At 30.2% G+C, this 26,180-nt stretch overlaps 2 protein-coding genes and 1 long non-coding RNA gene across 6 annotated transcripts; all 3 read left to right on the top strand.

Annotated features, from left to right (window-relative positions):
- The first annotated feature begins 3,424 nt into the window (after nucleotides 1-3,424).
- Nucleotides 3,425-13,118, top strand: LOC105628564 (kinesin-like protein KIN-7H). 4 transcript variants are annotated; one of them, XM_012210014.4, is made up of 16 exons: nucleotides 3,425-3,641; nucleotides 3,927-4,109; nucleotides 4,688-4,910; nucleotides 5,387-5,476; nucleotides 5,588-5,688; nucleotides 5,779-5,892; nucleotides 5,977-6,058; nucleotides 6,138-6,205; nucleotides 6,298-6,363; nucleotides 6,444-6,568; nucleotides 8,021-8,357; nucleotides 9,320-9,424; nucleotides 9,524-10,609; nucleotides 10,905-11,224; nucleotides 11,766-12,089; nucleotides 12,850-13,118. In XM_012210014.4, the coding sequence occupies exons 3-16, from the start codon at nucleotides 4,712-4,714 to the stop codon at nucleotides 12,938-12,940; spliced, it is 3,108 nt and encodes a 1,035-aa protein (XP_012065404.2). In that variant the 5' UTR covers nucleotides 3,425-3,641; nucleotides 3,927-4,109; nucleotides 4,688-4,711; the 3' UTR covers nucleotides 12,941-13,118. The 4 variants fall into 4 exon arrangements, with proteins under 4 accessions (XP_012065404.2, XP_089576448.1, XP_089576447.1 ...); XM_089720322.1 differs by having other exon boundaries at nucleotides 3,426-3,641; nucleotides 12,671-12,941; XM_089720321.1 differs by having other exon boundaries at nucleotides 3,426-3,641; nucleotides 12,668-12,941.
- Nucleotides 13,119-17,657: 4,539 nt separating this feature from the next.
- LOC149496673 (uncharacterized) lies at nucleotides 17,658-19,786 on the top strand. The gene is made up of 3 exons (XR_016320685.1): nucleotides 17,658-18,240; nucleotides 18,842-18,924; nucleotides 19,247-19,786. It is a non-coding gene; the product is annotated as an uncharacterized LOC149496673 (long non-coding RNA).
- Nucleotides 19,787-24,451: 4,665 nt separating this feature from the next.
- Nucleotides 24,452-25,948, top strand: LOC149496672 (uncharacterized). The gene has a single exon (XM_089720567.1). The coding sequence runs from the start codon at nucleotides 24,493-24,495 to the stop codon at nucleotides 25,768-25,770; it is 1,278 nt and encodes a 425-aa protein (XP_089576693.1). The 5' UTR covers nucleotides 24,452-24,492; the 3' UTR covers nucleotides 25,771-25,948.
- Nucleotides 25,949-26,180: the final 232 nt, after the last annotated feature.

The following is a 26,180-nucleotide window of genomic DNA, read 5'->3' as shown; positions in this document are numbered from 1 at the left end:
TAAATTTTTTGGACTCAAATTTGAAATATCTTATTAACATTTGACTCATTTATAGTTTTTTTTTTTTCTTTTTTAGCATAATCAGAAGTTTTTAATTCCTCTTAAACTGTTGTTGGAAAGGCTAAAAATCGAAAAAACATCTTATTATATAAAAAAAAAAAAAGAAAAAAGACAACTGAATTTCAACTCTCAGTGGAGGCAACAAACTTGAAAAGCCTAAAGATTGAATTTAAAGCAATCTAAAGGTGGGGGACTGCACATGCATGCATTTTTAAAGTCCAGCATAAGTGATTACCCCAAACCCAAAAATGACCACATATATACATATCATTATTGATTTCCATTTATCATTTTTTTTCTCTCTCTCTTTATAGAAAGTAGATTCTTCACATTTCATTTTTTCAATGCACATGCAAGAAGAAGAAGAAGAAGATGAAGCAGGAATTTAAGGCATATGATTATGAATATATATATATATGTGAAACCATTATTATTATTATCTCTCTCTCTCTCTCTCTTTCTTCACAGTCCACATGGGGTGTTTGGCTGTCATTAGTTGCAGAAATTTCCTTTGGTCAAAAGAAGTCCCCACCCTCTTTTTATTTAGCAGCTTTTTTGTTTTGTTTGTCTGTAGAGCCAGACATATTTAACAAGCTTGGAAGCTTCACCTATCAGTAGACTATAATACAATCCAAGGTTACTGTAGGAGAAGAAAGCAACTTATATACTGTATATATACACTCTATATATAGTATATGTAAATCAATGAACAATGCACAATTTTAATTTATTGCAATTTGTTACTTAAATTATGAAACAGACAGCTACTAAGGAGGTGTATAATTGCAAATTTAATATATTTCTACTAATTAAAAATGAAAAGTTTGATAACTCGCAACGTGTTGATCGGAGTGGTAACTAATAAGATGTTGATCGAAGTGATAAATTACCTTAACTTTTATAAGGGTGAAAATACAAATTCGATTCTCAGAAAACACACTTTGTTGGAAGGACAAAAAACTTTTACACTCTACGGCTCAAGGGGATTACACCTCTTGATTATAAAAAAAACCAAAAATGAAAATTGAAAAGTTTGGGTATTATCATAAAATATTTTAATTGCATTTGTAACTTTTATTCTATTTATTCTAGAATTTGCCGCTTAAACTAAATTGTAATATATAATTCACTCAAAAATTAATTTCTGAGATCTGTTTTAATAGATATTTTCAACTAGAAGACCAATTGGATAAATTTTTTTAACCGAAACAAGTGTGTTGACCAATTAAAATTTGGCTACAACTGGCTTTTAGTTGCAAAATTTTTATTAAAATCAATATAAAAACTTAATTGTACATCGTAGAAGTCCAGAGGCAAATCAATCGATATTTCTTCAAGTTATTATAATATTTTTATATTATTTATTGGAATGTCCGACGAGCCGAAATAATATTACGAGCTATACAATTAGGGATTGGTACTAATATATTTTTTTTACTATAATAAATTTTAATCTGCATAATAATCAATAATTTTCTCTTTTTTCATAAATCAAGAATTGGACCCGATAGTTGTAATATTCCTTCAAAGGCATCTATTGATTGGCATATGATTGATGCATGCAAATTAAATTAATTTTACCTCTTCTTCCTTCCTTTATTTCAAAGTTAATTAAATAAAAAATATATATAAAAAAAATAGCTAGAAAGGATTGACATAACCAGAGTCTTAAATCCTTATCTTTGACAATAACAGAAATTCAAGAATGGAAAAGCCAAACCATAAAATACTGTAGCTGCTAGCAAACTCCTTTCTGTCAACATTCTTAATTAAACAAATAATTGCAACCCATCTGCCTTCATTGTCTTACCTTCTGGATGGTGGAATTAATTTTCAGTTTCACTTTTTCAATTGCATTTACAAGCTAACCCTGCAAGATTTTTTAATTTAATTTTTTTTTATCTCAAGTTGATGTGATATTAAAATAGGATTTCCGTAGCGGTGATAATTTTATATTTCAAATTCTTGAATTTATAGATAAATTTTATTTAAAAATACAGTTTATTTTCACCGATTCAACTGCCTTATTCGATAAGTGTCTTGTTTTTTTTTTTCTCTCCCTTCAAAATCTCTATTTTGAGCATCAACAGAATAATCTTTGTTGTCCAAATAGCTAAAGAGAAAAGAAAATTCATAAAAATTATTTAATTTCTAATATTTCATTTGACAATTGAAAAAGCTTTAAAGCCTTCACGTGCAATCAATGAACCAATTAACTAAACGGATCGATTTGGTATTTGAATTAATGACAATTCAGTATCACCTTTGAAAAAGAAACAACAAACAATTCCCGCTTTTTACTTTTTTTTTAAAAAAAAAAAACTATCAATAGAATTAATTTTTAAAAATAAAGCTTAATTTGCTATGAACTTGAACGCAATATATAATTCATTTAAAATTAATTTTTTACATAATTAATACTCCAATTTTACGAGCAAAGAAATTTAAATTTTGACAAAAGTGTAATAATGTAATTTTAATTATTTTTACTGACGAAATTATTATTATTAAAGGTAAAATTATTATTTTGTTTAAAAAAACTAAAAAAATAAAAACATATAAATTTTATCAAACGATGTTGATAAGGTCCATGGTTTAATATATAGAAAAACACTTATAGGGGTGAGCAAACAGTCGGTTCTGTTCAAATTGAATTTAACTTAAGCCAAAAACTACAAATCGAAGTTTTTGGATGATAGACCGAGCCGAAATTGACATCTGAATTGGATCAACTCGAACCGAATTAATCAGTACGGTCTTGATCAATTTTTGCCATGTAGATTCGATTTTAAATCCAATTGATAAATTTTTAATGAAATCGACTCGAACCAAATAATAAATTCGGTTTAAATAGAATAAATCAATAAACCGAACCTCCCTTGAATAACTGACCGAACTACGGTTTTTGATTCGTTTTAATTGGGTTCGATCGTTAATTTTGCACACCTCTACCTCATAGCGTGCGGGATACTCGTAGGAAAATTTGAAAAAAAAAAAAAGAAAGTCAACTAGTGAAATTAAAACTTAAATATACATTAAATATATTTTTTTTTAAAAAAAAAAACTACTTTTCTTTTGGTGCAACATGCAATGACTTAGTACTTTAACTAATCAATTTTTTAGATGATTGAAGTTATCATTGAATTGAACTAACTTAAAACTAATAGTATGATTAATGAAATAATTAATATACTTTAATGAATGCAATTAGGCTTGAATGAGAAGCAAATTAGGTAAAAAAACATGATAATTACTTAATTAGGCTAAACTTGTCAAATCCCAAAGCTACCTCAAATTATAGCTTTACCTTATTAACCCTTAAGCCTTTCGCGCGGTAGTTTTAAATCAAAGGCTAGTAATAAGCACACAGCAGCTGCGATAGCAACTAACCAACCCAACTCCCTATTTTCCATTTATAATCCTCCCATACTATATTTTCCTCACAGCCCTGCCTTGCCTATGAGAGAAAAGAGAAAGAGAGAGAACAGATTTTCGGTTTTCTCTCATTCTCTATTTTCTCTAATTTCCTCAAATTGTTTCCTCATTTCTCAATTTTTGGAATAATTTCAGAGCTGCTTCAGGTCAGAGAATTCCTACATTTTCTCATTTTTTGATATTTTTCCTTTGATCCGGAGAATTTTCGCGGAAAATTTTGGAAGTTTGATTTTATCAAATGCTGCTTAGGCATTGTTTTGGAATTGAATTCCTAATTGTTTTCGGCTTGAAAGTGACTTTTCTGACTCCAATTTACGCTTATTTCTTCTTCTACGTTCTTGTAACGGCCGCATTTTCTTTTCTGGTCTTTGCTTTTGAGATTTTTCTGCTAACCTGTGATGGATAAGATGAGGTGTTTTTGTTTGTTATAGGTGTTACATAAACGACGTCGAAACAGCCAAAAACACGAAGTTTTTGGAGCAGAAAATCCAAGTGATTTTCAGAGTTGTCTGTGCCTGGTTGTGATACAGATAATCTGCACATGGAATCAGTGAAGATTCTTCCACCGGCCACCAACATTCCTGGAAAGGGACACTGAATTCTCACTCTCCAAGGTAAAAAAGAAAATTATTATTATTATTATTGTTATTGTTATTATTATATAATAATTCTCTCTTTCTATATTTATATATTTGCAAAATATATTCTATTAAGGGTGTAGAGGAAACAAGAGAAGATCATGGAGTTGTTTGACAGTCTGTTACTTGGGACCATTTAAGAAAACTCCAAATTCACTAATTAAATGACAACTATCTTTGACTATAAATAAGAATAACAGCTTATGAATGGGTGCGTGCATTTGGTCAGGTGTTTAATTTGGCAATTAAAAAAAAATGGGGTTTTTGTTTGAGACAAAGAACTGACCAAATGTGTCGGTGAATTTAGCACTAACCCATGATTAGTTGCTGATGCATATGATTGTAGTTGTTAAGGTTATGTGGCCCTTATGTTATGAAAGAGTCCAGCAAGCTTCTTTTATATATTAAAGCCATACAAAATTCCTACCTTAATATTTTAACTTAGTAAGAAGTAAAAGAAAAAGGGAGGGAGCTGAAGAAAAGAGGCAAAGATGATATAGTTTATGGTCTGCATTAGCATACATTGACTTCTTTACATATGGTATAAATTCCAGTCTTGTAGATATAGAAGGTGAGATATGGGAGCAGCTGAGGAGGAGGAGCCAAGTGGTGCTGAGGAGAAAATTCTCGTTTCCGTTCGGCTGAGACCTTTGAATGAGAAGGAAACTGCAAGGAATGATGTATCAGATTGGGAATGTATCAATGAAAATACAATCATATATAGGAATAATCTTTCTGTTTCAGAGAGGTCCATGTACCCAACTGCCTATACATTTGGTAAGATATTTACTTATATCATAATTAAGTAAATATTGATTTAGGATTTTAATTTCATCTTCAATGTTGTCTAAGATTTGCCAAATTCTGTTGATAGAAAAGGATTAATGCAGTTGCCAAGGTTCGATACAAGTTATCGCATGCACTGCACAGCTAATCTATTGACATAAAGATAAATCTTCTGTTTGATGAATGTTTTTGCTCGAATTTGTTTTTAATGTTGAGAAACTGGATATCATGCTCCCCCCCCCCCTCCCCCCCCCCAAAAAATCTACTAATGCTGATTATGACTCACTTTTAGGCTTTGAGCAATGTTTTTATTCTGCTGTCATTCTGAAGTGCTGTATTTTGGCTGTCAATGTTGTTCTTAATGTATTTGTAGAGAGTGTTTTTAGCACTTGATATCATAGAAGATATATAGTTTCCCATACTTAATCTTGTATTTTTCTATTCTTTTGTTAATTTGGTGGTTCTAGACAGAGTATTTAGGCCTGATTGCTCCACAAGGCAGGTATACGAGGAAGGAGCAAAGGAAGTTGCTCTTGCAGTTGTCAGTGGTATAAACTGTAAGTACAACCTCTTCAAGTTTTTCATTGTTCTTATCGGAAGAAACGTCACTCAAAAATTCATTTGTTCTTACTTTTTCTGTCTTTCATTTGGATGATAATTATTTTCAGCAAGTATATTTGCATATGGACAAACAAGTAGTGGAAAGACATATACCATGAGTGGAATTACCGAGTATACTGTAGCAGATATATATGACTATGCTAACAAGGTAATCAAATCAATGCATCCAGCTTTTGATTATTTTTCTTTGGTTTCGACTTGATTTGGTGAAAAAGAAAAATTCTTTTCCCATCTGCAGCACAAGGAAAGAGAATTTATTTTGAAGTTCTCTGCCATGGAGATTTACAATGAATCTGTCAGGGACCTCCTTAGTGTGGATACAACTCCTCTTCGACTTCTAGATGATCCAGAGGTAATTCTCTCTCTCTCTCTCTCATTTTTCTGCTGAAGAACTGCTGCATGCATTTTCCGGCGCAATAACAATCAATGTTAACAGAGGGGGACTGTTGTTGAGAGACTTACAGAGGAAACTCTAAGGGATTGGAATCATTTTATAGAACTTCTATCTATCTGTGAAGGCAAGTCATGTCCTTTGACTAATTTTTTCTAGAGGACTAGTGACTGCATACTTAACAATGACGTGGTGCATTTCTGCAGCTCAGAGACAAATAGGGGAGACTTCCATGAACGAAACAAGTTCCAGATCTCATCAGATTCTGAGACTGGTACAACTTGATGGTTATTTCACTTCAAATTTGTGGTTACTCTGCTAGTTAATTATTTGCTATGTTGTTTACTGATAATGGGTGCATGACAGACAATTGAAAGTTCTGCACGTGAGTTCTTAGGCAATGACAAGTCAAGCAGCCTTGCAGCCACTGTGGTATGAATCATAAAATCATGTAATCACCGATTCATTTGGTAATACTGACAGAAGCATGTAATGATCATTGGTCTCCACAGAATTTTGTTGATCTAGCAGGAAGTGAGCGTGCATCTCAGTCTTTGTCAGCTGGAATGAGGTTGAAAGAAGGGTGTCACATAAATCGCAGTTTACTAACATTGGGAACGGTTATTCGTAAGCTAAGGTTTGCTTTTGCAATTTACTTTTCAACCCTCAAATTTAATAATACTTGAGAAATGATGTTGGAAGCACTGGATTTTATAACACTAGTAATTTTTTTAGTATTTTAAAGAAATATGATTATAAGAATCCAAATTGATCCCATTAAACACATGTTTTTTTTTTTACCTCTCTAAACTTGTCAAATTTCAAATTTTGACATCTATTGACAGAAGTGGAGTTGCAAATTACGTTGTCTGATATCTTTTTTTTTTTTTTTGGTTTTTGGTTTATTTTTTTCCTACACTAAAAGCTTGCATCTTGGAGAACAAGTTGATGAAACAACCAAAAAAACCTATTTCTATGGTTTCCTTTGCTGTCAATACCTGTTTTTCTGTTTTAAAAACACTAAATAAGAAAAATAGTAAGTTTTAATTAGTGATCTTTATTTCATATTTGAGAAACAAAAAAGAAAAACAACCACCTTACAAGATGGGCACCTTATCACTTTTAGTGCAGCCCTGTGAAACTACCCTATCTCATCTTCCTGTAATCCACCGATGAAAGAAAGAAAATTGTATACCAATGCTTTAGTTTATAACATATCTAAGGATAAAACAGGGTGACAAATATAGTCATTTTGAAGCAATTTAACATGTCTGGTTTTTTTCCACATGCCAGCTTATTTGTTTTGTGCATTTACATTGTTCTCTGAATAGTGTCTCTGGATTTTAATACCCAAGTTGTCAGATTATGCAACTTCATGAACTGCTCAAAAAGTAAAAGAAGGCAAAATAAATTGCATTGATGCGCATGCACATCGTAGCAAAATATGATCTCACCATGCATTCCAATAATATGATGTACCAGTAGGAGATACGTTGATGCATGGAATATGGACCAAAGGCTTTAAATCCCGTTCTCCTATAGTTGCTTATTTTTCATTCTTTATGAAGGCTTTTCCTTCCGCCTATTCCTTTTCTTTGACACTAGTAATTCACAGAGGTCACAAAAAACCATCTCAAGTGAAAACTCAAAATACATAGACAATTTATTTAAGCACTTAAAAGTTTGAGCACTCCTCACCAGGCGCAATCTGTTCACTCTCGGTCATGGACTATGTTGTGCTACATAACTTGGAAAACATAGATTCAATTGCCTTGTGACTTCATTATATCATGAACTATTGTAATTCAATATTCCATATAAAAGTCAAGATGTGCATACTAAAATAAATAACTTTGTTGGAATACTATGAAGGATACAGACAACTGACAGAAGCAGCTAGGTCTTTCCAATAGCCTTTTTTTATTTTTTCAAAGCAAAGGTTCTTCATGCAATCATTGGATCGAATCTGCAATTTTTATGTCTCCTTTTTCTTTGTTTTCTTTATTGCCTTTAGTGTTTGAACACAACTCCAATTAAACTGAATATCATATTGGTGCTAATTTATCTAACTTTATGGCTGGAAATGCAGCAAAGGAAGGAATGGGCATATTCCTTTTAGAGATTCAAAGCTGACCCGCATACTGCAGTCCTCCTTAGGAGGCAATGCTAGGACTGCCATCATCTGTACAATAAGCCCTGCACGAAGTCACGTTGAGCAGTCTAGAAACACTCTCCTGTTTGCAAGCTGTGCAAAAGAAGTGACAACAAATGCACGTGTCAATGTGGTCGTATCTGATAAAGCATTGGTAAAGAAACTTCAAAGAGAATTGGCTAGACTGCAGAGTGAGCTGAGAAATACAGGATCAAATTCTGTCATTTCAGATTCCATATCACTATTGAGAGAAAAAGACCTTCAGATTGAAAAGGTGATATCATAAGCTCCTGTTAATTGCTCCTGAGTATCATCTGCCTGCATCTTCAAAATCATGAGAGCACACTTGCATTAGGGAAATAGACTAACAGAGGTACATATCTGGAAAATTGAATGCCAGACGTACATGTACATTGGGCCTATCCATAATTAGTAAATAAGTAATCAATCATCCTTATGTTTATTTATGATGAGAACATGGCTTCAAAATTTAGTTCTCTTCTTGCATTTATATTCTCAACATATCTCCCATCATCTGCAAATGGCATGAACTGGAAACCTCCTTTGAACATGTTCTCTCTGCATCATGTTCATGTCTTTAGTTTTCGTAAATAACTGCCATGAATAAAACCATAGCTGTGAGCATCAACCTCGGAACTTGGTCAAACAGTTCTCTTTTGTGTCCTAGGTAATTTGCAAGGAAGCAAATCTAGGAATCTAGGATTAAGAACCTTGGCCGCCCAGAAAGCATGCCACGGAGGGTAATTGGCTAACCCATGGTTTACCATATTATTGGCACAATTTATGGTTAAGGCTTTAGAATTTAACTTGAGCAGAGAAAGGACTAGCTTGCACTAGAAATTAACCAAATCAAGACTAAATGGATTCAAACTGATAACTAGCCCTCTTTGACTCCCTCATATTGCATAATGGAATTTTTCAAAGCATACTACTTTGACCCATACGTGGAATTAGGGGGGTTCAGCTACCATAATGAGTCTGGTTTCCTCTGTCTCATGTTTTCTTAAAGAAATTCTCTGGTAATTTCCAAAAAATTTTGGTTTGCACTCTTCTTTGTCCTTCTTATCACTTGAATAATGATTCATGCTTTAAATATATTCCAAACATTACATGTCATATGCATCAGGAATTCAGGATATGAATTCATGTATGCAATACCCAGCTACTTTCTTTTTTGGTTTAACCATGAATTTGCGCTTTTATCTCCTCATGCAGCTAAAGAAAGAAGTCTTGGAGCTGAATCAGCAATTAGTACTAGCTCATTTGCAGGTTGAGAATCTATTAAGAGTGGCTGAAGATGATAGATCTTCAACAATCTCAGTATGCATATTTTTACCTTGCTCCCTCTTAAAATCTTATGTTGCTGAAGCATTCAATATCATATCCCTTTACCTACTCTAAGTCTGGTTCCTTGTCCAGGCAGATCAAGATCGTCATTACCCTAAATTGCGAGTGCGTCATTCATTCAAATCTGAAAATTCAGTATCATATTCACCTGTTTCAGAGCAGCCTCACTTCCTACATATTGGCATCAGGTCTTTTGTTGAATCTCAGTGCTCTGTTGGAGACAATAGTAGCATTTCTGATGAGAACTTTATCCAACTTGAAGACTTTGAAGGGGATTATGTTCGAGCGAATTCCTCTCCTGAACTGCCAACATCTATTGCTAATTTTGTTGAAAATGGTGTGCATAAGAAGGATAGCAAAGACCATGCTCTGGAAAATTTAGACAATCCTTGCAAGGAAATCCAATGCATTACAGTTGGAGAGTTTAGCACAAATGGTTATGCAAATTCAGAAATGTTAGAGACTGGACCACAGAGATATGCAGACTCTAATATTTCATCTCCTAATGTAAACACAGGCACCCCAGGATTGACAGAGGCTAAGAATGAAGTTACAGAAATTCAGGAATTAGAGTCACCCTCAATTAAGGAACAGAAAGAGTTGAATGGCTTGGATTCTGATTTTATAGTATCCTCCCCTGAAAAACCATCTCCTAAGGAACAGAAAGAGTTGAATGGCTTGGATTCTGATTCTATAGTACCCTCCCCTGAAAAACCATCTCCTAAGGAACAGAAAGAGTTGAATGACTTCGATTCTGATTCTATAGTACCCTCCCCTGAAAAACCATCTCGATCGCTGCCTGATGAAGGCATGTTTAGGTCAAGAAGCTTGAAAATGGTCAGGAGTAGAAGTTGTAGAGCAAGATTAATGAGCATGCCTACGTATTTCTTAGAGAGGATGGAAAGCAATGAGGGCATAACATCAATGGCGTTTGGGAATGATTTTACCGCGAGAACTGAGAATTCTCAGAGGAAATATTCTGCATTGAAACATGGTGTTGATGTTCGAGAATTTTCAAGAAATGACTCATCGGCTTCTGTTGGTAGCCTTGCTGTTGATGACTATCAATTGCAGAGTATTGTAACTTCTATTGATTGGAAGAGTACTACCAGTGTCAGCAACTCAGATGCGGGAATTAAGTCCTCAGATGATCATTCGGTGAGCATTTTGCCTTTCGTCATGATTTATTTTTCTAATTTATGAAATATATTATGATCTTTTCACATTATTTATGGGTTAATTACAGACCTATTGATAGATATGATTGGAATAGTCTGAGGCCATAAATTTTGGTTATATATCCTGAGATAATTGCCATGGTCAAATCCAGTAATAAGGAAAAATACTGCTCATCTACATTTCCCCTTTCATTAACTTGGATGGTGAAGCAAAATTAGATTTGATTGAGAAGCTAACCACTGATTCCTTTTATGTTGGTTGTCATGATTGATAGGACCAAGAAACAAAATCAAAGTCCGTTGGATCTAAAAAGAATGTAAAAGATGTTGGGCTGGATCCAATTCAAGATGAATTAGATAGTGATCTGAAGTGGCGTTCAGAATTTAAGAGGCTCCAAGGGCAGATTATTGAACTTTGGCATGATTGCAGTGTCTCACTGGTTCACAGGACCTACTTCTTCCTGCTGTATAAAGGTGATCCCACAGATTCTTTCTACATGGAGGTTGAGCTCAGGAAGCTGTCCTTCCTCAAGGACACATTTTCTCGAGGTGATGAAACTATTGTTGATGGAAGAATCGTGAGTCTTGCTTCAAGGTACATTACTTGCACATTTGGGTTGTAGTACATATAAAGTAATCAAGTCAAGTCAAATAAATATAGAGTGCTACTGGAGCTTCAATCAATTAGAATACTTGGGACTCGAACTTGATTTGTATATTTATTTAAATTTGAGCCTGAGTTCAATGGAAAATTGTCAACTTCGACTCGTCTCAGCTCAATTACATTGAAACTTTAAATAAACATACTATTATTATTAAGTAATAGTTCATATTAAGTAATAGCTCAAATAAACCTGAGTGAGCTCAAGCGAGGTCGAGCTTGATTTCGTATATTATTATTATTTAATTATCACATATATAGTAAAAACCTGATTAGACTTGAAATCTACTTGAGTTAATTATGTACTTGTACTTAGCTCCACTCACTATGAGTTCAAGCTTGACTCTTCTAGAACCTGGTTGATCTCGAATATTTTGCAAGTCCATGTACCTCTGAGTGACATAACTTGTATGTAGATAAGCTTATAGGTATCTGTACTTTTGCATTAAGATGATATATTTTCCTTTGTGAACAGCAAGAGGGCCTTGGATCAAGAGAGACAGATGCTATGTAGACAGATGCAGAAGAGCCTCTCCAAAGAAGAGAGGGAGAACCTTTTTCTGAAATGGGGTATTTCATTGAGTTCAAACAATAGAAGGGTGCAATTGGTTCATCAACTATGGACTAAGACAACAGACATGGACCATATAACCGAGAGCGCTGCTGTTGTAGCCAAACTGGTTGGTTTTGAAGGGCAAGAGAAAACTTCGAAGGAGATGTTCGGACTTCTGAATGTCACACCACAACTCCTAAACAGGAGAAAATCATCCATTTGGAGGCGCCGTGTATTATCTCTTCTGTAAGTAATTTGTGGAATACCATAGAGTAAAATTTCATGGCTAATCGATGATTCAACAGCACATATACACATAGATAAGTCTTCAATTTAAACGTATTTTTTTCATTTGCATTTTTTTTTTTTTAATTCTAACTGCAATTGTTTGTGAGAGAAATTGTAAATCTGTTCATGCTAGAAATGATAAACCATTGAAAGGCTAATAAGTCCCTTCTCTCTTTTTACTTTATTTTATTTTTTTGTGTGTAATCAAGATGAGATTATCTATAATAACTATGAGAGTGTTACATATGATTCTGTATGAGGTTCAGATGAAAGTTTCTTGATTTTACTAATGAAATGTATAAATTACGAAGGAATGAATCTGTACTACACATGCCTTCCCCTCGTTCATGCCATTTTCAGCTTCTTCTTTTCTTATTGCCATTTTTCATTTTTTTTTTTTTTCTAAATTTCCTTTTTCCACTTTCTCTTGCAACTTCTCAATGTTAGCATCCTTTTACCATTTTGTATTTAGATATCAATCTACTTCCCTGATACTGTGTGCTACATTCCTTCTTTCTGTTCTGGTCAATTTTTAGTAGTTGCTGTCGATCCAGTTGAAGGGAGAGGAGATGTCAAAGTTTTGAACTCCTAAATTTCTTCTGCATTAATGATTGAACTATTGGCCTAATGATCTGCTCTGCCCATAATTGTAAGCAAGCAGTATTTTTGCAGTTTTTACTCGTTCTTACCTGGTATAGTTACAATGCTTTCTGTATAGCTTGGAAGAATGTTGCAACTTCTTGCCTTTGATCTGCTCTGCCCTCAGGATGTACATTGCTTTACAGTATACTATATTATTTTTCATATAAACTGCCTTTGGTATTAGTTTTGTGCCTGGGCGCGATGAAGTTAACAGTAAGAAATGGAGCAACAGAATGAATATCAGCAACTCAAAAACTTCTTGTTTGCAAATGTATGGGACACACTGAAATTTAAATTATGTTCATAGTTGAGTTTAATAAAATTAAATTTATTGATTTAAAATTATTTAAACTGCTTTCCTTTTTGTTAGTAAATTTTTATTGTTTCTTAATCTATTGGAGATTCTATTAACATTCTTAACTATTATTATTCAGCCCCAAGAATTTGTTCAGCTGACCTAATTGAGAAATTGAGTTTGGGGGTGCATAATTAAGTCCTACGGAGAAGAAATTTCATTTTAGTAGATGCGTAAGTCAAATTATGCATTGAAATAGAATTGATTGGTTGGTACACTTAGGTCTGGCCATTTCTCCGGTTTAACCGAAATCAAATTGGGAAGAGCAAAACTCAAATCAGAAATTGAACCCTGTTTAAGTTTCAATTCTCTCCCAAAGGTGCTAAAACTTGAATTGACCTGAAACTATTGATTGAATTGAAGGCCTTTTGCCAAAATCAGGTAGAACTCAAAAATAGCTGAATCGAAACTTACTCCAATTAGGTCCTGAACTGCCGGTTCATCGAGCTGAAACCGGCCACCCCATAGGTACATCTTAAGGTAATTGCACACAAGTCATGAAACTTGACTTCCCCTTAAAATTATAATAGTCAGTAACCATCCAGAAAATTAAAATATATATATATATATATATATATATGTTATTTGTATTTTTCTGTTCCAAAATAAAAGCTTACATGAGAATGAAGTGTAGAAAGGAATATGCATTGCAGGCCAACTCATTTTGCTTTACATTTTTATTAAAAAAAGGTTCTAATTCGGCAACTGTCCATGGCGGCTCTCTATAAACTTTTTTCTACCGTCCATTTGTCTTTCTTGCTGTTTCATCCAATATGTAGACTCTCCAATGTCTTATTAGCAGGAGGACTCCATAGTCAATAGTCAATAGCACAAAGTCTATCTATAAATTTCTCACGACCAATTCAAACAAATAACATGTTTACTTTTCTTCTATTAAATACCCAATTTCCTTTTAAATTATACCCCAAATTTAAAACTTTTGTATCAATTATACCCTAAGTTAAAATGGAAAAAGACAATAAATGTCATTTTATATTGATTTTGGAAAGTTTGCATGTGTATATTATATAAATTAGCATGTTTTTATAAAGTTGTCATAGTTTTGTGAAAGAGCCCCTATCCTGTCTCTAATCCGTATATGTGCTCTCTATGTTTTTTTTTTTTTTTTTTTTTTTAACTCATAATAATAATAATAATAATAATAATAATAATAAAGATTAAACTTGTATAATGTACGAGTCTTTTATGCATGGTCACTGGAGGGGGGCATGAGCAGGATAGTGCTTCGAGAATCCCATATTGGTTATGAAAAATGTGCACATCGTAGATTATATGGATTATCATGGCCTTATAAAATTTAATAGTTTTGTGAAAGAATGTCAGGTTTGTTAATTATGTGTATTTTACGTATTCTATTTTAATTAATTAATAATTAATAACTAAATAGAAAAGGTGCTAAAATGTCAAATTGACTTTTGAACTATATAATATAAATCTAATTATTAATTTACCTTCTAAATTATAAATGGAATTAACTGGATTTTTCAATTATAAAAATTTAATAAATTATAATTAATCAAACTCAATTAATCCATTTTACGAAGTTATAGAATCCAATTAAAATTTTAAACTAAATTGGCCATATGATGTGTTAATTTCAAATGCGAATTTGATACTCACCCTTCTAACTAATATAACAATATTTTTTTTTAATCTTGATTAGGGGTACAATTAATATTATATTTTCAAATTTGGGATTATAACTAGTAAAAAAAAGTACAAGGCACAATTTATAAAATGCAAAAACTTTGGGCAAAACTTTTATCATTAACCTAAATTTCAAAAAGAAAAAAACAAATTCCATTCGTTAGTTCCAGAGAATATGTACTCATGTAACTCCACCTTATCCCTTTCGTTGATCATTATTTTCCCTTGTTTTCTTTTCTTTTCTTTTCTCAGAATATTGTTATGGATAGTAAAAATTGCATAGATAAGCTATTTGGGTCAACAATTTTCTGGGTATTCATGGGCCTTCAAGCAGCATGTACAGGAGGATTTATAGTTATAGCAGTGAGTATGGATATAAAGTACATAAACGAAGAAGACAGTCCAGGAACTACCTTCATAGCCATAGCTACAGTTGTTGGCATTCCTGTTGCTTGCTTTTGTTTCCTTTTTGCTGGTGCAGCCTTTTTCAATGTCTTTCATAAATTTTCTTCCAAGAAATCTTCTTCTGTTTCTAATTCTTCATTATTATCTTCTTCTAATTCACTGCCTAAGAACAAGGTTTCTACTTTTATGGCACAAGAAGTTCAATCCATGGCCATGGTCTAGCTATTTGTTATTATCGTTATTATTTTGAGTTTAATTTCTTGAGAATTGCTTATTCATTCTATTATTTCTTATTTTGTTGTTTTGTCTTGCAATAGATATGATTTAGGAAAGTTTATGGTGCTTCGAGATTTTTTTTTTTTTTTTTTTTTTTTTTTTTTGGTTTGGGGAGATGTAGATTTTTGTTAATTTGTTTAATATTTAGACTTCTACTCTTTATTTTTCATGAATGAAATTATCATTCAGAAAATGGATTCTTATTAGAATCCGTTGTGTCTATCCCTCAAATCCGAGTGGACATTAAGGCCTCATTTGATTTAAGTCCACCTATTTTTCCGGAAAGTTTAATTTTCAGGGAAATAACTTCCTGAGAATTATAGAGTGATTATGTTTAATTGAACTATTGACTTCCAAAGAAATAAAGATATATTAATAAAATTTTACATGTAAAATGTCAATAATAACCCTCTAATGAATTTGAGTGTATTAGTTGATTCATTGAAAACACCTTTGAAGCACATTTTTTTATATATATTTCCCACCGTTCAACTCATTTTGTATTCAATATACTATTTTTTTATATATATATTAATAAAGAAAATAGTGTTGTTGGGACTTGGAAAAGATAAATGATAAAGAAAGGAGAAAAACTGATAGCATTAAAAGTAAGGCACGTTAAAAGCAAGGGTAAAATTGAATTTTTCTAATTTCTAAAAGTCAAGAAGTATATTTCCCGGGGCGAGGGGTAACTTACTTTCCATATAATCCAGAAAGTAAGAGTTTCAAGTTTTCAAAATTTTTATATTTTTGGGAACCAAACAAATGGGTATTTCTCGCTTCAACTTCAAGTTCCCAAGTTAAGTTATTCTCGATTAAATTAGGCGTAAGATAAAAATATTATAACACAAAAGAAAATTACTTCGCTTTATAATTTAGTTAATATTTTAAGAATTGTAATAATAAGACGAGGAATAAGTTCATTTTATCATTTATCAGGTGAGCGAGCATTGAAATAAAAGAAAAATAAGGTTCAATAAAAAAATAAAAAATAATAATAAAAGAAGAAAATGTGAAAGTTTTTAAAATTACATCTAATGTGTTGGATTCATTTGCTCGAGGTTTATTACATTATAAGTACATTTACCATTAAGCTATATTTTAGTGTGTTGTATGATGTAATTAATTAAATTATTTTTATATTTTGTATTTAATTAATACTATCCTTTTTAATAATCATGATAAATCAAGCTATCTTTAAATAAATATTAATAAAATAATTAATTATATTTGGCAACAATATTTAAAGTACTAATCAAAACGTTATCTTTATTTTTTATATTGTTCAGCACTTAATTTATATATTAGTGTTACTTCCGTTAGCATTTTAGTTGATTATTAGTAAACTAAACTACTAGAATACTAAAACAGTTACTATTGCTACATAAATATTTAAGCTGTTTAAAATTTACTTGAATACTTTTGTTAAATACTATTACTTATTTTTAAATTAACTTAAAATTTAAACAATGGATTTTAAATAAAAATTTAAAAGCGAGTAGTTAAACTCATAAAATATTTTGATTGTAAAACTTTTATTTTAATTTTATCTAATGATATATATTATGACTATATGATATGACTTCGATTTGAAGGGATGGTATTTACATGGAATTTAGAATTTAATTAAATTGTTTAGTTTTAAAATTAATAATTCGGGTCATTGAAGATATGAACAGCTAAACCATTTAGTAAAAGTCAAAATTAGTATTATATATATATATATAATATTTCTCAAATGAAAATGGGCAATTTATATAAATAAAATTAACATTAATTTTTATTAATATTTTATCTTTGAAATTTTAATTTGAGTCAATTTAGAAAAAAAAAGTTATAAAAATATAAATTTATATAGATATTATTATTGAGTTTAAATATAAAATATTATTATTTTATTGGTTGAACTAGTAAAATAATAAAAAATTATTATTCTGAAATGTAATACCCTGAATTTTTATTTTCAAACATTATCCAATTAAATTTAATGAACCGACAGCTTGGAAATTAATATTAATATTTTAGTGCGAATACTGTAATAAACCGAACCGAAAATCGATTGAAAAATTCAAAAACCAATTGAAAACCAAAGATTTGGGCCGAATCGAATTGAATCGAACCGGTTCGACCCAAACCATCTAGAAACCTTCTCCCTCTATATGCAGCGCATGCCTCACCCCTTCCCTCACCATCTCTGCACCTCCAGCCAGCCACCGACAACCCTCAGCCACCCCTGCCGCCGCCTTCCTCCTCCTTTCTTCTTCATCTTCTTTCTTTCTTTCTTTTCTTTTATTTCTTCTCCTTCCTTCTTCCCTGCGTCTGTCTGCGTGTGACTGGCGAGAGACAGAGCAGGTCCGGCGCGCGCCACCCAGCCCTCGCGCACCACCTCGCCGCCACTCCACGCCGCAGCAGCTTCGCCGTCGCCGCTCTTCTCCGTTCGACGCTAGCAAGATCGACAGTCGCAAAGGACTGTGGCCTCACCAGATCGAGTCGCGCCACTGCCTCCATCGCAGCTGCGCCGCCAGCCGCGCCTCCGCCCTCTGCCAGACCACCCAGCCACCGCTGCAGCTCGCTGTCGCAGAAGCTCCACCAGATCGCACCACCGCTGCAGCTCAGGCCGTTTTCACATCGGTCTCAGGTGGTCCAGCCACTCCGACCCGACTCCGGCCATTCATTTACAGTCAGATCCGGCCACCGACGTTCACTGCTCTCCGATCCGGCACACGTAAAATCCCGATCTAGCAAGAAAAATATATTTTTGGGGTAAATTTTAATAATTTTAGTTCATTAATTTAATTTTAGTAACTCTCGTTAATTAAATTAATTTTAATAATCTTTGATTAGTTCATTTAGTTTAGCAATTTTGATAAGTTAAATTTATTTAATTTAGTGTTGATTTATTGATTAATTAAAATCACTTGATTGATTAAAATGAAATTCTAGTAATAAATAAAATTGTTGGGAAAGTATGATTTATGGAATTAAAGAAGAAAATTTATGAATTAATGTTAATATGGAGAATATGGAGGATGGGAATAATTGACTGGATTAATTGCCCGATAGATGGGCCGTGAGAATTTGATAGTTGATTGAATGAACTGATTGGTGGATAGTTAAAATTTTAGGGTAAGTGCCGCCAAAATATCGGTAGAAAATAAAATAAATTTCGGTAGAAAAATAAAAATAGAAATTAATATCGAGAGTAGATTACGTAGAAAAATTTAGAATAGTTATTTATATAAATGAGAAAACCCAAATGTATATGCAGTGAATTAAATGATCAGTAACTGAAATAAATAAACGATTGTGAAATATAAGTTTTGAATTAAAATTCTTATTTAGAATTTTCTTATTTATTTTAAAGGTTTATAAAATACCAAAAAGCGAGGACAAAAGCTGGAAGCATGTGGCTAAAAAGGCTGTCCTTTTAAAGGACAATAAAGAACAGTGAGTAGTGTTAGATAACTAGTATCATCTGTCTGCATTCATGCATTCACGGCTAAATGTTATCATGCATTAATTTATTGAATTGCCATATTATGATGCACTATTTGTTGATATTAAATATTGCTTGATTGCTTGTGATGTGATATTGCTGTACCTTGTTTGTGTGGAATTGGGATGAAGTGGGTCACCATGAGTTTGTGAGACTGTTACTGTTATATGGATCCTGATTATGATTACTGTTAGCCGGGTAAATGGGAGATCGGCGCCCCCGTGTGCACCTACTGATACTGATTTACTGATACTGATTATATGGAAACCGCAGAGTAGCCTCTTTGGGCGGACCTGATGATCTAGATTTGATTGTTGCCCGTAGGGTGGCCTCCTGTTGTGTGCGCCTGATGATCTAGATTTGAGGGAGACGATCAGGATGCCGCCTGTCGTTGTAAAAAAAAAAAAAAAACAGAGGATGGAAAAATACTGAGAGAACCAGTCGTGTGAGGATTATACCGGTTAGCCAGAATGAGGGATTGGCTACTTGGAGATGGAAGGCAAAACGAAAGTCTTAGCTTTCTATTTCATAGAAACAAAATACTATGGAGAGATAAACTTTAAATCTATCGTTGAAGTCCGACCATAGCGATGTAAACCTCATCGCCAACATCAGGCTTAACAGCTCGGCAATCTGCTGCAGGCGAAAGTGGTTCGGCCACCATTGGCTCTCGGAACAATCCACATGCTCCAAATTTCGTTTGTTCTTTTTTTTCTTTATTTGTTGGTTTGATTTGAATCATGGTAATTACTCAAACCAGTTCGTCGGTTCTTACATAATTTTCATCGTTTCTCAGTGATTTTTTTTCTCTCATTTTTACTATCTAATCCAGACCGAACCATAGTCCAGTTTCTAACTACACCGGTCAGAAATTGGTCCGGTTCAATTTTAAGAACAATGGTTAATAGTAATATGTACGATAAGTAAATTGCCAAAATTTTCAAATTATAATGATTTTTATATTATAAGAGAACAGACATGATCATTTTTTATTGAAATAAATCAAATTAACGAAGAAACTTAACCATTGATCATTTTTTATATATAAATTAATAGTAAATCAATTATATATATTACAAAATTAACTATTCAAATTGTTTATAATTATGCATTAAAAAATCATTGGAAAACTCATTTAAGCTTTACTTATATAAATTTAAAAATTTAATTTAACAAATTTTAAATGAATAACTAAAATTTAAATTCTGGCAAGAGTATAATTAAAAAATAATAGAAAAGTTAAGCAAGAAAATAATGTTAGGTAAAATATAACTAAATAATAATAAAAGGAATTAAGTGAAAAAAATCTATTGTGGTAAGAATTTTATTAAAACATAATAAAAGCAATAAAAAGAAAACATTGTACGATAAAAATGTAATTAACAAAAAGTAAAAGTTTTTAATGGATAAATCACTATTACGGCAAGTGATTTTCCATGCTGCTTATTTATATATTTATATAGTCTATACTATATATAAAAATGGAAATGAGAGGGAGAATAATAAAATTAATTGGGTCATCCTGAAATTTAAGATGTTTTAAATTATCGTTACTGATGGTTAAATAAAAAATTACAGTTTATTAATTTATTGGATGTAATTTATTTTTTAATAAATATATATGATAATCGGTCATTTGAAAATTTTTATATTTTATTTTTTGAATTTATTATTTATTTGATTTCATTTTGATTATAATTTAACATATTTTATTTAGGGGAGATAAAAAAAGAAAAATATTTTTTTATTAATACTTTTTTTAATGTTTGAATGATTTGATTGGATATATTTTTTAAACATAAAATTTCAAATAGAATAAAATTTTAAATATAAATTTTAAAATTATATTGCATATAAATATTCTTATATGTAATTTTTTTAATTCTTTCTATGAAAAATAATATAATTTCATGATAAAATGGTATACATGAAAATATTTAATTAATTTTTTTCTTCACTTTGTTTCACTTTTTTTTTTCTTATAGACGATTATCTAAAATAAAAATAGTAACCTAATAGTTTTCCTTTTTTTAATTATAGAAAATAATATGTGATATTTTTTATTTATAATACTCTTAGAAATAATCAGATTATGGCAATAAGGGTGAAAAATTTGTACAATAATGACATTAATATATATTTAATTTATCTAATATTCTCTTGTATATATTTATGTGAAATATATATATATATATATATAAATTAAAATTTATTAGTTGAATGGATATAATTTATAAAAATTATTTTTAAATAAATACATATAGATAATTAAACATTCAAAAGCTTTTAAGTTTTATCTTTTTTAAATTAATTTTTAATAAATATATATGATAATGAGACATTTGCAAATTTTTATATTTTATTTTTTAAATTTATTATTTATTTAATTTTATTTTGATTATAATTTAAAATTTTTTATTTAGGAGGGAGATAAAAATAGAAAAATTAATTTTTTATAACTATTTTTTTTTTATGTTTGTATAATTTGTTGGATATATTTTTTAAAAATAAATTTTTAAATTTTTAAATATAAATTTTTTGAAATTATATTACATATAAATATTCAAATATTTAATTTCTTTTTAGTTCTTTCTATGGAAAAAATAATATAATTTCACGATAAAGTGGTGTAAATGAGAATATTTGATAATTTTTTCATTCACTTTCTTTTTCTTATAGACCATTATCTAAGACAAAAAATAGTTATCTAATATTTTTTTTATTACAGAAACAATATGTGATATTTTCTTTTATGATACTCTTAGAAATAATCCGTAATCGGATTATGGCAATAAAGGGAAAAAGAATCTTATATAATAATAAAAATATTAAATATTAAATTGATCAAATAATTTAAAAATATTTTTCTATAAATATTATTTTTTTTCTTTGTGTTCGTATAATTTGATTTGATATATTTTTTAAAAACAAATTTTCAAATAGAAAAAATTTTTAAATATAAATTTTTGAAATTATATTACATATAGATATTCTGATATTTAATTTTTTTTTAGTTCTTTCTATGAAAAAAAAAAAATTTCATGATAAAGTGGTGTATTTGAGAATATTCAATTAATTTTTTTTCTTCACTTTCTTTTTCTTATAGATGATTATCTAAGATGAAAAATAGTTACCTAATATTTTTTTTATTATAGAAAAGAATATGTGATATTTTTGTTTTATAATCTCTCAGAAATAATCGGATTATGGCAATAAAGGTAAAAAAAATTTATATAATAATAAGAATAATAAATATTTAATTGATCTAATAGTTTATGTGAAATTTGATATTTCTTTTAATATTCTCTTGAATATATTTATGTGAAATATATACATATATTTAAACTATTTATCCCAAGAATAGAGAGAGAAAGAAAATAATAAATAGTAAGTAAAAAGGAATTATAAAATACATTTTACCTATTTTGCACTTAGTTGGAGTTATTCAATATGTTCAAAAAATATTATTGTTAGATTAATTAATCATGTAAGATTTCCTTAAAAAAAAGAGAAATTATATCCCTTTGCAATTTTAGGGATATTTTTTAATGTTAAAGATATTAAAACATCGAGTAAAACTGATTTACGTTAGTTTTTAGTTTGCATAGATTTTTTTTTTTTTTTGGTCTTTGTTTTTAGTAAAATGCTTAAATTAACCAACCTACAAAGTGTATGTAAAACTGATTGAACTAATTAGATTTTGAAGTATATTTAATTTGAGGCTTTTTTTCGTTTTAAAAATTCACTTGAATTTTGATTTAGTTTAGTGTGATTTTAAATTAAGGCGATCGTGTATGCTCACGCACCTAAAAGTAGTTTCAAAAGTTATTCCTCATTTTATTAAGTAAAACCACTTGATTAAAGATTATGAAGCAAAACTTCTTTACAATATCATATATAATGATTTTCTTATTTGGTCAAACATGTAAAAACTTAATATTCTTGTAATTATTCATAAATTCTATGGAATATTAACGATTTTATTTGAATCTTATTTGGTTTAAATGAAGTATATATAATTTATATATAAGTTTATTTATTTTTTATATTTAATATAAGCAAAAGTTTACTAGATTTCAGATTTTTTATTTATTAAATTGATTATATTTGAATTTTTTTTTTAAATTGACAAACTTTGTAAATAATTTTTAAACTTAAAAGGTATACAAATTATTAAATTCAATGATTTTAAATTACATTACTTAAACTCATAGGTACATTTAATTTGATTAAAATATTTAACTTATTTTTAACTATTTATGCATTCACAATAAAAAGATAAACTTCTAATATTAAAAAGATAAACAATATAAGAGAGAAATAATAATAAATAGTTAATATTGTATATGAAAATAAACAAGTACAAACTACGAGTATTACATGTGCAACAGATATATGCAATAGAAAAGTTAAATGCACGTCATAAAAAAAACTAGAATATATTTTAAATATTTGATTATGTTTTTTATTATAATTTAAAACACTTTATTTAGGAGAGAATAAAAAAAAAAGTAAATTCTTTTATAATATTATGTTTTTATGTTTATATAATTTGATTTGATATATTTTTAAAAAAATGAATTTTAAATATAATATATATAATTAAGCCTTTTAAAGTTTAAAATTTTTACTTTTTAAAATTTATTTTAAATAAATTGAACATATGTATGTGTATGATGACAAACAGTTGAAAATTTTAATTTTAAAAATATATATAATGTTTTATTATTATTATTATTATTATTATTATTATTATTATATATTAAAACGTACTTATCAGGTGATATTGTAGAATTAATACATATACAAATTATTATAAATTTTAGATAAAGGACCATATAATAAAAATCTAAATAATATAAAATAAAAATTATAATCAATATCTAATATAAAACATAAAAATGAGTATAAATAACAAGTTGATAGAGACTTGGTTTAAAGTAATGCAATGGAAGTAAATGTTTCTCCTTTTATTTTTAACTTGTTTTTGCATGGATTTTTATAACCAGTGATTGGGGAATTTAGAGTTTGGATTGTGAGGTTCGATATCCTCAATTATTTTATTTTCAAGTTATGCTATTTTTAGTGTGTGAATGAGAAGCAAGAGTGATTTTCTTTTTTCAATTTTTTATTTGTTTGTTGTTTTTTATTTTTCATATTCACACACACACACACACACACACATATATATATATATATATATATATATATATATATATATATATATATATGTATATTCTTTCCTTTGTCACGAATGAAAGAAGTACAAGTTTTAGCATAAATATTTATTGATTCTTTTCTTAACTTGATGATCAACACCAGCAAGATTGAGGAATAGAAAAAAAAGCATTCGTCTTTGTGGATAAAATTAATATTCTAATATCAAAATACAATCAACGTAACTACTAAGGAACATAAGATGCTAAAAGATATTATATTGGAATGATAGTTAAATTTCAAATGAGATCTTAGCAAGAAAACAGAACATATTGTCAAGCTTGAAAATTCAAAATAGAAAAATGGAAATATCACATGAGAAGGATAATCAAGAACAATCAAAATTCCCAATCATCATAGCAATGATGGGTCCTTCAAGTATAAAAAAGAGCGAAATATCTCGTAAAATAGCTGCATTTCTTCAATATCCTCTAATTGATGAAGAAGATATCACCCCTTACCTTCAAAATTTCATTCCAAGCTCCTCCATTGAATCTTACCTCTTGCCTTTTAAAATTGCCTCTCAAATCTGTTCAACCCAACTCGATTCAAAACTCGGAGTTATCCTCAATACTCCACTATCTAATAATACCCAATTCGATGATTTAGTGCAACTTGCAACTTCTAAAGATGTCTCTCTAATTATCATCGAGTGTAAAACTCAAAACGACAATGTTCAAGCCGTTTGTCAATATAATATTATGCAAGTACCAAAAATTAGTATCGAGATTACAAAAACTTTTGTCGTAGAGGACTTTGTCGCAGAAATATTCAAGGCTATAGAATCACATCATGGTCAAGCTGTTGATAATGCTTCTAAAGGTAATGTTGATCTTATTGAGACCACTTTCACAGAGAGACATGCACATGAATTTTCATTCATTGAAGACCATTCCATTTCTAGTTTTGAGAAGCTCGAATGCAACTGTTGCCAACAACTCATTTCTGGTAAAATCTATAAGTGCGCTGAATGTGATGAATTCATCCTCCACAAAGCTTGTGCAGAATTAAATCACAAATTAATTGGTTTGAGGGAAAATTGTCCTCCTTTTTTAAAAAAAGATCCATTTGATTATGATTTTCCTAAACAATATAAATGTAATCTTTGCCAAAAATTCTCAAAATTTTGTTCTGATTGCCTACTTCAAACCCATATCCAAAGTACATTTTTACCCACTATTATTAATTATGAAGGTCATGTACACGCTCTTAATTTTATTATAATGCCACCATGGGTCGATTTCCAATTCAAATGCTCGAAATGTGATAGAGTCGGAAATTCTATTAGCTACAAATGTTACGAGTGTAATTTTGATCTTCACGTCGATTGTGCTTTGCTGCCGCCGCCCCCTATTGTTAAATATGAAGGTCATGAACACGCTCTTAATTTTATTATAATGCCACCATGGGTCGATTTCCAATTCAAATGCTCGAAATGTGATAGAGTCGGAAATTCTATTAGCTACAAATGTTACGCGTGTAATTTTTATCTTCACGTCGATTGTGCTTTGCTGCCGCTGCCGCCGCCCCAGCTGCAGCCGCCGCCGCTGCGGCCGTGGGTGCGGCTGTCGCGGCACTAAGGGAGGCATGCCTTCGGTTAAAAGAATCTCAATGAAATTGAAGATATTTCGAAAAATCTAATTCTACATATTTATAGAAAGGGAGAAGACCGACCAAAGATTATGATTGGTATTTTTTTTTTTATTTCCAGGTTCTGTACATAATATAAATATATGGATTTGTTATGGGATTTGCTAAGTAAGCTCTATTTTCTTTCTTTTATTTCCTTAGTTTCCTTCTTTTTCTAATTAATCAGTCTTTTCAACAAACGAGAAAAAATCCATTTTTGCTTAGATTTTATTAAAAAGACTTGCAGTAATTAAATTATTATGTTATGCATATAGTATAATATAATTAATGTAATGAAACGAACTTCAAATTAAAATTATTCTCCCTATATGCCTCCAAAATTTCAATCTCTAAGTGCTAC

The sequence above is a fragment of the Jatropha curcas genome, chromosome 4 (genome assembly GCF_041381405.1).
Source record: "Jatropha curcas cultivar XTBG-Jc1 chromosome 4, XTBG_Jcur_1.0, whole genome shotgun sequence".
Lineage (NCBI taxonomy): Eukaryota > Viridiplantae > Streptophyta > Magnoliopsida > Malpighiales > Euphorbiaceae > Jatropha > Jatropha curcas.
This window is presented reverse-complemented; position numbering and strand designations above follow the sequence as displayed.